The following is a 13,549-nucleotide window of genomic DNA, read 5'->3' on the forward strand; positions in this document are numbered from 1 at the left end:
CCATGGGGCCAAAGCCAAAGCCCCACTGCTCCCCCACCCCTGGCTTGGGGTGGAAGGGCTCGCATGGGATCAGGGTACTGTCACCCCTCCTCTGCCCCAGCCATGTAGTAATTTTTCTTGTGAGAAGGGGATCACAGCGCAGTGAAGTTTGAGACCCCCTGCATTAAAACACTGACAACTTTCCTGTCTGCCATTGTTAGCACTATTCTGGCGAGGCAAGCTACTGCCCTCAGCGCCAATACTCACCCTTTAAAAGAGGGAAGGGGCAGATTGTATCGCTCTTATAGTGATCACCAGGCTGGATTTTAATTTTGGCTGATGATTTCTCCCATAGGGAGGCTGCAGAACGTTCATACATCTCCGTTTCTTCGCTCTCACTCTCAGGCACGCACACGCTGTAGCCAGGGTGTGAAAATAGCCTCGCCAATGTTAATTCGCTGTCATTCGCCCCGTGTTTTAGCTGCACCGAGCGAGGGTGAGGGTTGTAGGCAGGAGGCTGGGGCTGGAGCCATGTGGTCTGCTGGCGTCACACCAGTAAACAAGTTAATCCTCCTTTCCAAAGGGGCGTGGTGCGTGGGGTGGGAGGGAGAGCGAGGGGGCAGAGTAAAGCTCGGAGAGGCTGCAAGTCGAGCTCAGAATAGCTCAGCACGGCTGGGGGCACGTTCCCCTATAGAAGGGGGGAGCCCTCGCCCCTCTCTGCACACACGCAACCCAGCTCGGCTGGAGCTGTCCACGCGTCGTGGTGCTGAACCTGGTCCCTAAGCCCCGTCGAGTGCATCGCAGAGAGGCGCTGGCCGCGCGGCAGAGCAAGGGGGAGCTCGGAGCTGTCCATCGTCTCGGGTGCCGACCCGTAAACCTGGCTGCAGAGCCGAGCCGCTAGTCCATGGGAGGCGGAGCGGGGCTGGTCTGAGCCGGGCGCCCGGAGCCTAGCGGGGGCAGAGCGCTCCAGCCACACCTGCTGCTCGTTCAGCCGAGCCCCAGCTGCCCCCGGCCCGCCCCGCTATGGCGTTCATGGTGAAGTCCATGGTGGGTGGCCAGCTGAAGAACCTCACCGGGGGGCTGGGCGGAGAGGACAAGGGCGATGGCGAGAAATCCCCAGCCGAAGCCCAGGGGATGACGCGGGAGGAGTATGAAGAATACCAGAAGCAGCTGGTGGAGGAAAAGTAAGTGCGCTGGGCTCCCGGAGCGCGCCTGGGGGGCTCATGCTAACCCGTCTGGCCGCCTCATCTCCCCCGTGGGCAGATGCCTCGGACCGTGGGAGCCCCTCACCCACCTCCTCTGCTCCCCTGACGGGCTTTCCGTTCGGTCCCAGGTGAAAAAAAAACCCGTTAAACTTGGCCACGAGATTCATGACCCCCCCTCCCCCGTCCAAAAATGTCCGGGGCATTCGGCCTTTTGCTCAATGCAGCAAGGGGCTCCCGGCCAGCGAATCGGGACTGCCCCACAGGGGAGCGGCCAGCATGCAAGCCGCGGGGTACGGTGCAGAGTGCGGTGCCGGGGAAATTCCCCAGCTGCTCCGCCCAGACTTTCATTGCCTAACCGGCCCAGGCACTCACCGAACTCAGCGCCCCTGTGACCCAGCAAACCGCCAGGTTGTGGGGCAGCCGCTGAACTAGGCGGATTGTTCTAGCCCGGAGCCCGGCGCACCCCGAGGCAGAGCGTGCGGCTGGGCTGTAACTAACTTCAGCGCCCCATCATCAACCCCCGAGTTTTCCTGGTCCTAAACTCGCAGCGGAGCCGGCGCGGAAGCTGAGCTGCAGTTTGGGAAGCTGCTGGGGGAGGGTGGCTTTGGCTGGGGGGTTTACACCCAGGACTGCCAGCTGGCTTTGCCCTTTCAAAGGAAACGCAGGCGGAAGGCGGCATTGCACTAACCGCGTTCCGATGGTTGTGGAAGGCAGGGAATTTTGATGATGCCGTTTTAATAAAGCCCATAATCTCTCAATCCGCTTTCGCATCGGCGGGATGGGTTTGGCTTCTCCTCCTGGGCCACACGCCACTACAGTAGGTTTTTTATGGCTCTCCCCCGAAGTTTGGTTTGGTGTCTCCGGTTCCTGCTTTTTGGGGCGGAGGGCGGCGAATGTCTGTCCGCGTTGAAGGCGCGGAGCGCTGGGTGTGAACTAGTACAATCTGGACCAGATTGAATCCAAGCTTCCTCCGCACACGCAGAGCCTTCAAACCTGACAAAGACAAGCCTGGAGAAAGAGCCTCTCTACCGCCACCTGCCTAGAAGGGCTTTAATCTGGTCACTGAATTTCTCCAGGCCCGTTTGCTGCACCCCTTTGCATCTCACCCTGGGCTCATGCAGTGACTGATTTCTGTGGCGATGAAATTCAGGTGAAAAGGTAATTGACTTGAAGAAACAAATAAGCAGGCTGAAGAGAAAGTTGTGTCCATTTCCAGCTGGATTTCTAGCCTCCAGTTGGCTGACCATTTAATAAACTAAAGTTGGGAGGATCCTGAGAGACAGCCCAAAATAGCTGCAACCCCCCCGGGCGGGGCGGGGGTCATCCATGTATTTGTTCTTGACTGTAAACACTGGAGGGTTTTTTTTCACCATGTGTTATGTGCTGATTATATTATATGTAATGCCCAGGCAGGCGTTTGCAATAGAAACTGGCAATAAACTCGTTCGCCTGATGCTGTATTCCCATGTGTGTGGCTGTAGGAGAGAGGCTCAGGTGGGGAAAGCCTTTCCCAGATGCCAGTTGGAAAGCAGCCTTTGAGCCCCATCTGGTGAATTAAGACCTGTCCATGTCAGATCAGGACTTCCATTCAGTGCATGTGGGCGCTCAGGGAATGGGCATTAGTGACCTGCATTGGACACCTCCTCACCCGACCTGGCCTAGTGAGCAGAGCAGGAGCAGGCTGACAGTCTTTGTTTTCTAATGTTGTTTCCAGGATGGAACGGGATGCCCAGTTTACCCAGCGCAAAGCAGAGAGAGCCACGCTCCGGACCCACTTTAGAGACAAGTACCGGCTCCCCAAGGTAAAGAGCGAGTCGCGTTCACCTCTGTCAGCAGCCCTGCATTCAGGGGAACTCTCTGGATCCCAGCCCATGGTTCCTCAAGGGCATTATTTCCTGCAGCTTGTCTCCGGGCAGGCTACCAGCTAGGCACCAGGATGTGGGTACACGAGGTAGGATTCCTGCCCCACACACCCCCACGCTCTTGGGGAAGCATGAGCTCAGAGAGGGGATCAGCCCTTGGCCTGGCTCATTGTATCCTATTTACAGCTAAGTCAGGGTTTGCATTCCCAAGAACCACTCTGCTCTAGTCAGTTTCCCAGGAAGGTAATACTTCCGCTGAGGCAAGACTGTGCACTTCTAGTCACATCCCCTCTCACTCAGGGTTCCTCTAGCCACATGCCTTTCAGCTGCAATTGATTGTCCTGCATCTTCCCTAGTCTACCTACCAGTCTACCAGCCAGACCCATTTGGGGCACTAAGGGGTAATCCGTCAGCTAGAAAAATGTCTTTGCTCTCACAGGCTAGGCACATCTCTGGTGCTCATCACCAGGGTGGATGGAGATTTTTTTTTTCTACATCACTTTATATTTAAATGTGATCAGGCATCCAATCTGGAAAAACACGGAAACTCACAAAAGGGCCATAACTCAGAGAAACATTGTCTAATTTTAACCAAAATTGGCAGAAAGTTTTGAAATACAATTGATAATGCAACCACTTAGTCAAAATATTACAGGTAATATATTTTATCATTTTTCCATCTCCCCCATCCCCTTTGTTAAAGCAAAAATCTGTAGTCGCACGACAGTATGAGCTTGTTTGTACCACGTAATATGTCAAAATATTTGTCATTATTTGTATAATGGGCTAATTTGAGAAACGTGTTTCTGTCTGATTTTTCTGAAGCTATGCAGGTAATAAGACCTCTAACTTTAATTATAAAACATAGTTATCTGCTCAACTGGAGACGTGAGTCTAAAGCACTCATGGTACAACTGTAAGAACATAAAAATGGCCAAACTGGGTTAGACCAAAGGTCCATCTAGCCCAGTATCCCGTCTTCCGACAGCGGCCAATGCCAGGTACCCCAGAGGGAATAAACAGAACAGGTAATCACCAAGTGATCCAGCTCCTGTCACCCATTTCCACCTTCTGGAAAACAGACTTTAGGGACACCATTCCTGCCCATCCCAGCTAATAGCCATTGATGGACCTATCCTCCATGAACTTACCTAGCTCCCTTTTGAACCCCGTTATAGTCTTGGTCTTCACAACATCCTGTGGCAAAAAGCTCCACAGGTTGACTGTGCGTTGTGTGAAGAAATACTTCCTTTTGTTTGTTCTAAACTTGCTTCCTATTAATTTCATTTGGTGACTCCTGGCTCTTGTGTTGTGAGAAGGAGTGTATATAACACTTCCTTATTTGCTTTCTCCACTCCAGTCATGATTTTATATCAGTCATATCCCCCCCTTAGTTATCTCTTTTCCAAACTCAAAAGTCACAGCCTTATTAATCTCGCCTCATATGGAAGCTGTTCCATACCCCAATATTTTTGTTGCCCCTTTCTGTACCTTTTCCAATTCCAATATATCTTTTTTAAGATAGGGTGACCAGAACTGCAAGCAGTATTCAAGTAATTATTATCGTCTTACTATCACTGACTATAATGACAATATCTGTAAACTGCTTATATAAGAGTAATGACTCTTAGTAGAAGGGCTTAGAAAGTCTTGTCTGATGTATCGTGTGCATAACAAAGTATAACCATGTATGCTTACATAACCCTCCATATAACTGTGAGCTACTGAATGGCTAATGCAGCACCCCTTGGAGCAATATTTACTGTCAAAAATAGTCCCCATGATTTGCAGGTAGTTGAAACGTTTTTCCTTCCCCCTTCGAATCTGTGTCTGATGTGTGCAATACGCTGTTGCTGCGCTTGTCCCTGCCACAGCTGCATGCACCAGAGCACACCAAAGCTTCCCTGTGGTACTTGCATCTCCTTGTTGCACAGGTCCTCTCACAGCCACACTGCACAAAGGTGAGGGTGGCTTCTGGAGCAGGTGCCAACGCAATCATTTTGGGAACGAGCTGTCCCCTGCCATCCATCACCCATCCGTTATTGACAGGGGACACAAAGATACTGAGCTGGTACATGATTCCATATGTGTGGCTGATAATTACCATGTTTCAGGTGCTGCCTGAAGGAGGCTGCTGTTGCTGGCAATTTCTCATTTGTTTTGTCCTTAGCAAACAACAGGTAGCACCCATTATGCAGAGATGCTTCCTTCTTATCACACTGGAACAAAGATACCAGTGAGACAGAGGCTGCTGCCCCTGAAAAAGCAGCAATGGGCTGGACTGCAGTTACCTACCTTCAAATCTTCCTAATATTCTGAGCAAGGGCTACTTGATTCAGCTACTGCTTGGGTCTCCGTTACCTCTCTGGTGAGGTCAGGTCTGTCCATGCCATGAATTCAAAGTAACAGTCCTAATTTAATAAGCCATCAACAGGCAGAGACGGAGCTACCTGCTGGACTGTCAGATCATCTTTGATGTGTGACCATGGCCGAGTGTTTCTGCTCTTTGCCCTCAGAACTGCTCATCCTGTGGATAATGGGAGCAGGCTTATAAATGACAGCCTGCAGTTAGGTTACTGACACACCACAGCTGGTATTTCACACTTGTTCTTGGGATGGGAAGAAATCATTTTTCTTTTGCACACAGCTGAGGGGAAAATGAGCAGTGTTCATACAGAACATATCTCACTAGCCTGCCCCTGAGCTGACCAACACACAGATCTGACGGCCAAGAATCCGAGCACCATTAGATTGTCCCTTTGGTTCTACAAAGTGGTGCTGTTGTGAGCCAGATATGAAATGCCAAATGCTCTATGGGTCATAGGCAGAATCAGACTGGCTTGGAAATGTATATGCTAGGAGAAGGCTTTGGGGACCATGTGTGGTGCAAATTTGAGGTCATGGTCAAGAGGCTCCTGGGATACAGCTCCCTTCCTGACAGATGACCTGTGTTTAATTTTAAAATGCTGTAAAATGAAAATGCAGTGCCAGGTTGGTTTGAGCCCTGCTATGCCAGGTGAAGACCCAAAATAGCATCTGGGGTACAGTTTGGGGGTCATTTGGTGACTAGAGCTGTCCTTTCCCCAGACCTGGCTTTATAATGAGGCAAACTCTCCAGAGGACTCCAGCAGCATTGTAGACAGCGGAACAGACAGCTCTGATGCAGCAGGCATGCAATGCTGAGCTGGGGCGTGAACTGAGCATGCGTGACCCCAGAATTCAGGGGTGCTAAGCTTGGGCACACAGACCGCTCCAAGGCACACAAAGACAGCTCCAAAAAGGGACATAGGAGGTCAAGTCCCAGTTTTGGGCACTTTTGCCTCCTGCTAGGCACCAGATGCCTTGCTCATGCCTCAGCCCCAGCATGATTCTCAAACCAGGGGCAATAAGCAGGGCCCTGCATAGCTTCCCTGTGGGGCTCGCTCTGGTAGCCATGCTCATAGGCCACCTAACACCATACAAGGTGTGGGGTGGGGGAGTGGAGATAGCCACCGTTAGGCTGTAACTCAATGGTTGGGGTACGTGCCCTGAATACAAGAGAGTCTGGGTCAGTTTAATTCTCTGCTTGGTGTGCAGAAGGGATTTGACTAGAGAGCTGCCCTCACTCAAGTGAGAGCCCTAATCACTGAACTAAGGGATCTTCTGAAGCGAGCTCATCTCTTGTCAAAGCTGTTCCACTTTAATTCCATAATTAACTATTCATTGGGCCACAGAAAGTGTGAGAATCATGCAGTGGGCCAGTGGTCTGGGTACTCACCCAGGCTGTGGGAGACTCTGGGTCAATCCCCTGCTGCTTGATGAGATGGGATTTGAACGGGGGTCTTCTACCTCGCAAGTGACTGTCCTAACAGCTGGGCAATGACATGTTCAGAAGTTGGGCTCCCACAGGTTTTTGTGTTGCAGCTGACTCACTTTAATTAAATATCAAGTGAGCCAAAGCAGCCACAAGTAACCCTCTGTGCTTAGGGTGCGCTCCTAGCCGGTTGGAGACCCTAGTTCAATTCCTCCAGCTTCCTGATGGTGAAAAGCAATTTGAACAGTGAGCTCCCCCGGGGTTTTAATTAAATATCAATTGGGCAAAACCAAGCAAGAGTAGCCATCTGTAGTGGTTTGGGTACTCAGCTGGGATGCTGAAGTCCCTTGTTCAACTCCTCCAACTGCCTGACGAGAAACAAGCCATGAGCTCCTTCAATCTTTCCAGTTGAAGCTGGTCCACTTTAATTAAATATTAAAATAGGGCCAAAAGAGGAGCCTGGCATGAGAAGCCCTCTCTAGCCCAGCAGTTAGGACACTCAGATGGGCTGTTGAAGACCCTGGTTCCATTCTCTTGTGTGCTTGAGGAGAAAGGATGCAAACAGGAGTCTGCCACCTCAACTTCCCCCTTGTATTAAATATGTATTGCGTCACAGAAAACACATCAATCACTCTTGACCCCACAGCTAGGACACCACCACCTCCAGTCAGTTGCTCATCAAACAGCTCCCCAAAAGTCTTTGATTTTGCAGAATTGGTGCATACCATTGGCAGAATCCTCGTGACGTCAGTAATAGCTAATGTTGGTTCTCAGGAGGCTGGTAGCTCAACCATTGATAGATGTTTCTCCAACCAAGACAATGTGCTGTTCTTTGGGGTCTTTCTTAGAGTTCCATCCAAGTTGAAGAGGGAAAGTGGAACAGGTGCCAGCTCACACTTCATCATACCCTGGCTACCAACCTCTCTGTGCTAGGCAATAACTGTCAGCTTGCAGAATATCTGACGATCAATAGCTGTCTCTTGTGCTATCTGCTGCTTCTTTTGTTCGATAGTCTTGTTGAGATTACCAAATGATTTGAGATTAGTCCTTTCTGTGGGATCAAAGAGATCTACCTCGCCCCTTTGCAGCCTACTGGTTACAAATTGCTTCCTTTCTTGTAGGCCATTCTCACTTCTCATGCACAAACTTTCTGCAATTTCAGGTCAGGCCCCAGTAGACGTTGCAATGTTCACATGTGGCTGTCTGTCATCTGGGCTAAAAGGATTTGTCATTCAGTCACAACTTTTCTAATATCTGGGACAGCAGATTCATCTGCAGCCATGTGCTGTGTGGTAACTTCTTGGTGGAGCTCTGTTGCTGAAGGCTGCATTCCACACATTTGTTTTGTCATAGCTGTTACAGCTGCCTCAAAATGTGCAGTCAGGTAATATTTGGTCAGAGCCTTGTCTTTTGTCAAAGATGCTGATGCTTCTCACAGTCCTTGCTGAGAGATTGCTTGATGGCCATGTCATGCCATATGCCACTGAAGGGTCTGGCAGTCCAATATACTGCTCCTTGGCTATCAGTTGGGCATGGTATATAGCTGGCTTCTGCTCCTCCAGAAGTCTGGCTTCTGCTACAGTTACACATCCCCACCTAGCATAGTTCATGTGACCACACTACAAATGTCTCAAGTTCCCTAGCCTTGTTATCATCTCTCTTTGCTCCTCTGTAATCCATCAATAGTTGGGAGAAATCCATTACATAGTTCTCCCAGAACAGAAATGTATCTGAACAGTTTGTTCTTTGGGTGACATAAGTGTCCATGAGCTGACTGGGTTCTGTTTATGAAGTCTGCCACAGCATTCTGTGCTTCCACTCTGTTTTCTCTGTGTGCCTTCTCCACAGCCTCAAATACTTCAATGGGTGTTTGAATTTTCTCCAAGATGCATGTCTCCTCATCTTCTCACCATTGTTCATGGAATCACTAAATGCCATCCATTTCAAGCAATTCATTGCCTCATTTATAAATTTGTGGATTCCAACACCACAGTTATATGGTCTTAGAGTATGGCTGATGGCAGAAGCACCATAGTTGCTGGCTTCCACAAGGATGTCTTCAAACCCACTTTCCTACATCACACTGCCTAGATCACCATGAAATTCTTTGTGGCCATGGTCAAATTTCTTTTGATTCCTCCATTTCATAATCTGTACTTTGCAGTAGATTGCTTCATCGTACACGACATGGGCCCAGTCTTGGCTCAGAGAGGGGAACATCTCCTCAAAATATTTCATCATCATGGTATACGCTGAATTAACATCAGTTGCCAGTGCAGGAATCTTTGGACAATAGCCCATAATCATAAAATATAAAATAGCAGACAGAAAAAAGTCTCAATATCAGTCCACTCTACAAATAATGACAAACATTTTGATGTATTACAGTAGAAACGAGCTCATACTGTTGTGTGACTATAGACTTTCACTTTACCCAAAAGCCTAAAAGGACAGGAAAATGCATCAAATATATCACTTGGGGATACACAGTTCCGAAATTTCCCCAACTAGTACTAGTTTGAGTATATAGTTCCGCTATCAATTGTATTTAGAAGCTTGCTGCCAATTTTGGTTAAAATTGGACAATGTATCTTCAAGTTATGGGCCTTTTTGTGACTTTTTTGATTTTCTTCAGATTGGCTCCCTGATGACATTTAAACATTATGTGATATAGAAAAATAGCACCACTACCAGCAAATCCATCTGCCCTGGTGATGACCACCAGATATGCATCTAGTGTGACAGCAATGACGTTTTTCTAGATAACGGGTTCCTCTAACTGATTCATCAGACCCCTTTTTAAACCTGTCTGGTGGATTAGATACAATACCAGCTCTGCAGCCTCTTAAAAACCACAGTACAACGCTCTTATGCCTTCCTTAGAGCTCTGCGCCGGGACGCCTGTGCTGACGCTCACCTGCTAATGCCTAGCGGCTAGCAATACCACTGCATTATGCAGCCACCTGTCCGGCTGGCCAGAAGACAGCAGTCCCTTTGAGTGGCAATTAGTAATAGGCTTATGTGTACATCTGTTTTTTTCTGGCAGTCTGTCATGTGAGCCATTCTGCTGTACTGTCAACTCACCTTGTCCTGCTCAAAATCGCTCTCTGTCTGCAAAGCCCCGTTGTGCATCCACTCTCACTGATCTCAGTTTCACTTGGGATTTGGCTGCTACCTCAATATAAATAGCAAATCAGGAGAAACTCCACTGAAGTCAGTCACTTGAGCCTAGATCCTCAAAGGTATTTAGGCGCCTAACTCCCATTGATTTCATTGACAGTAGAGTAACAATATCTTCCTTCAACCGGCATTGTCTCCCCCCTCCGTTTCACCTGGCTCTTTCTTAGGCTAATTCCTATTGTGGTACATCTGCTTAGAGCTGTATGAATGATTCACTGGGAACAATTTAATCTACGATAATTCAGCCTCCTTCTTTGTTCATGGAATAACTCAAGTGCATCACAGTTTCTTTAAGCGAATTCAACAAAAAAGCACTTTTTAAAAATTCTCTGACTTGATTGTGAATATTCTAAATTGCCCCTTTGTTGATTTAGTTTTGAAAGGTCAGATCAGTCCTTTGCTGTTGTTTCAGTGTCCCTATTGGATAAGCACACATGCACTTCTTATACGCAGGCCAAAAATCATTTTCTACCAACATTAGTGCCAGGTAACTGGATTGATCAGGGGTTTGTTTCTATAAACACACAAGAGGGGGAAACATGTTCAAAGTGAAGGAACACATATTAACTCACAAGTTTCTCTGTCTCATTCACCCAGCTCTCATTAGTGTCGATATTTTTGTTCAAATACACAGATAATTTTCTTCCGTGAATCTTTTTCTGCAGTAGCTACTGATCCTATCCAGCTGTTGTGCCAACTCTTTCAAAGGCGTCCTGTGGTTCGTCAGTGTATTAATCCTCCCAGTCTGATCCTGATTCAGCAGGTGACTTAAGCGCCTGAGTAAAGTTAAGCATGTGCTGAAATCCAGCACTGCTCAGCAAAACATGGAGGCATATGTTTCAGTCTCTTTGTTTTCAGTGGCACTGAAGCACATGTGTAATGCTGAGTAAGTGATTAAGAACAATGCTGAACTGGGGCTTCTATTCTCTTCCACTTCCTACTTCTTCTCTCCTTCCTTATCTCTGTCCCAGAGCCTGATTCTGAACTACTCACTCATGCTCTTCTCTTTGATCGATGTGACCCTGTAGAATGAAACAGATGATAGTCAGATCCAGCTCGCAGGAGGGGACGTGGAGCTCCCAAAGGAGCTGGCTAAGATGATCGAGCAAGACAACGAGGAGGAAGAGGAAAAGGACTCTGTTATCGGACAGCTGACCAGCATCCAGAACCTGGACCTTGATTCCCTGAAGGATAAAGCCCAGGCCACGCTAGAGGACCTGAAGCAGTCAGCTGAAAAGTGTTCTGTTATGTGACGCAACTGGTTCCCTCGATGTAACGCCCCATTCTTAACCGTATAATGTTGGGGGGGGGGAGATGAAGTGGATGGTTTGGGGGAAATGATGGTGTATGAAAATTAACCAGTGGGAACCCCACAGAGTTTGTCACCTTCCCTATCTGACTTGGATAGCTTTTCTAAACCCATGCTCCGCCTAGATTCCATGAAACAGACTTACATGTCCTGTTCCTCTCATGAAGTGTGTTTTCCAGTGCGAGGCCTGAGTCAGGAGGCAGCACTGTCCGCCCCCAGCACCCCTCCTGAGGTCAGATCTAAAACTGCCTGTGCCACTGCTCGTGTGGGTGACTGAGTTCCTCTGCCCATTTTAATCTGAGTGCAGAAGGGAGGGAGGGTTGTGCTGAGGATTGCTGAGCTGTGCCTGTGAACGGGAGCAAAAAACCTCTTTAGAGGAGCAGACTGGCACTGCTCTGCCTTCACTCCCGTCTCGGTGAAGGAGATTTGGCGCAAACCTCCTGGAGGTGATGACCAGTGTTCCCTTTGCTTTCCAGGCACAAGCCATGGCAGGGAAATGTCCCACATCCACGTAACTAAGGCCAAGAAATAATACTACTGCTTTTCACGCATTGATCTCAAAGCAGTTGGCAAAGGAGGGGACAGCTATATTGGCCCTATTTTCGAGGGTGGTAGAATTGAGGCACAGAGCAGTTATGCTGCTTGCCCAAGTCAGCGTCAGGATCAAGACTAGAGTCCAGCCTGGTGGGTGCTCAAGCAGCTTAGACCACAGTCACCCTTCCATGTAAGAAGCCTCACTCACTGGAAACACGTTCGAATGTTGTGTCACTTCTGCGATATGGGGCCTACTATAATTCATGTTCCTTGAAGGAGAGAGGATAATTCAACTCTGTGTAATGAGGGGGAAATCTGTCTATACATTGTGATGTAACCATGCCAAGTTTTGGTCTGACCTTCTACCCCTTATATACCCTCCCTATTCTATGGTATTGATATAACTGATGGAATAAATACCAGGCGATCTCTATGCATTTCTTTCTCACAAGTATCTCCATGCTAAAAAGATTAGAGGTCCAGCATGGGCCATATGTTCCCCCTGTACAGTCAGTGGTCTTTGTGCAGTAGCCAAGGATGGACTCAGTAAACTACCATAGACTATGATCCCTTTTAAAAAGCATTAAGAACATAACAGCAGCCATACTGGGTCAGACCAAAGGTCCATCTAGCTCATTATCCTGTCTTCTGACAGTGGCCAATGCCAGGTGCCCCAGAGGGAATGAACAGAACAGGTGATCCAGCCCCTGTTGCTCATTCCCAGCCCCATTGAACTCAGTGGACTCAGATCTGTCTGCGGGGGGTGTGTATGTCTGAAGCACTTTGCCTTTTTCCAGCCTTTGCCAAGATGTCTAAAAGGTGCCTTCTCCAGGTGAAAGAATGTCTGGGAAAGGGTAACTGGTCCAGGTGAGTAATGCTTAAATCTCCAGGCAACTCTGCCACATCTCGGAATGATGATGGTGAGAAATACTTTGCATTTCCAAAGCACTTTGCATCAAAGTACTTTACACATGTGAGCCTCAGCGCCCCTGGGAGAGAGGGAAGTATTATTATCCCTATTTTACAGATAGGGAAATTGAGGCCCAGGGATGTTTCTTGGATTTTAAGGCCCTTTGGGACCATTATGATCATTTAGGCTATGTCTACACTACAGAGCCTGTGCAGGAATACCACCTCCCCAAATGGTAGCTATGTCACGAGAAGTGCTCTTCCATTGGCATAGTTGCATTTGCACTGGGGGTTTTGTCAGCATAGCTAGGTCACTCAGGGGTGTGTTTTTCTCACACCACTGCCTGACAAAGCTGTGCTGATATATAATTTTTAAATGCAGACCAAGGCCAGTGGTTCTCTTTATGCTGTGGGACCATCCTCCCATCTAGCTAAGACCCTTCTCCCATTTAGCAACATGGGAAGGGCAGACTGGTCACAACCCCCCACAAGTCAAGAACCCACAATCTAGCATGAGGCCCAGTCTACACGTAAAATATAGGCTGACCTAGCAGTGATGCTCAGGAGTATGAAGTGAAGCTTTAGCTCCAACCACAGCAGGCCCTTATCATCTGCAGCAAACATTGGAACAGTAGAAAAAATATCTGCATATCCTGGAATCATAGAATATCAGGGTTGGAAGGGATCTCAGGAGGTCATGGAGTCCAGCCCCCTGCTCAAGCAGGACCAAACCCCTTGCCCCATCCAACACAGCCTGGTGGCCAATTGTATTCGGGGT

General features: G+C 48.4%; 1 protein-coding gene across 1 annotated transcript; it reads left to right on the forward strand.

Annotated features, from left to right (window-relative positions):
* The first annotated feature begins 584 nt into the window (after positions 1-584).
* Positions 585-11,866, forward strand: CPLX3 (complexin 3). Its single transcript, XM_032799844.2, has 3 exons — positions 585-1,163; positions 2,899-2,986; positions 11,048-11,866. The coding sequence occupies exons 1-3, from the start codon at positions 1,003-1,005 to the stop codon at positions 11,270-11,272; spliced, it is 474 nt and encodes a 157-aa protein (XP_032655735.1). The 5' UTR covers positions 585-1,002; the 3' UTR covers positions 11,273-11,866.
* Positions 11,867-13,549: the final 1,683 nt, after the last annotated feature.

Source organism: Chelonoidis abingdonii, chromosome 9, assembly GCF_003597395.2.
Source record: "Chelonoidis abingdonii isolate Lonesome George chromosome 9, CheloAbing_2.0, whole genome shotgun sequence".
Taxonomy (NCBI): domain Eukaryota; kingdom Metazoa; phylum Chordata; order Testudines; family Testudinidae; genus Chelonoidis; species Chelonoidis abingdonii.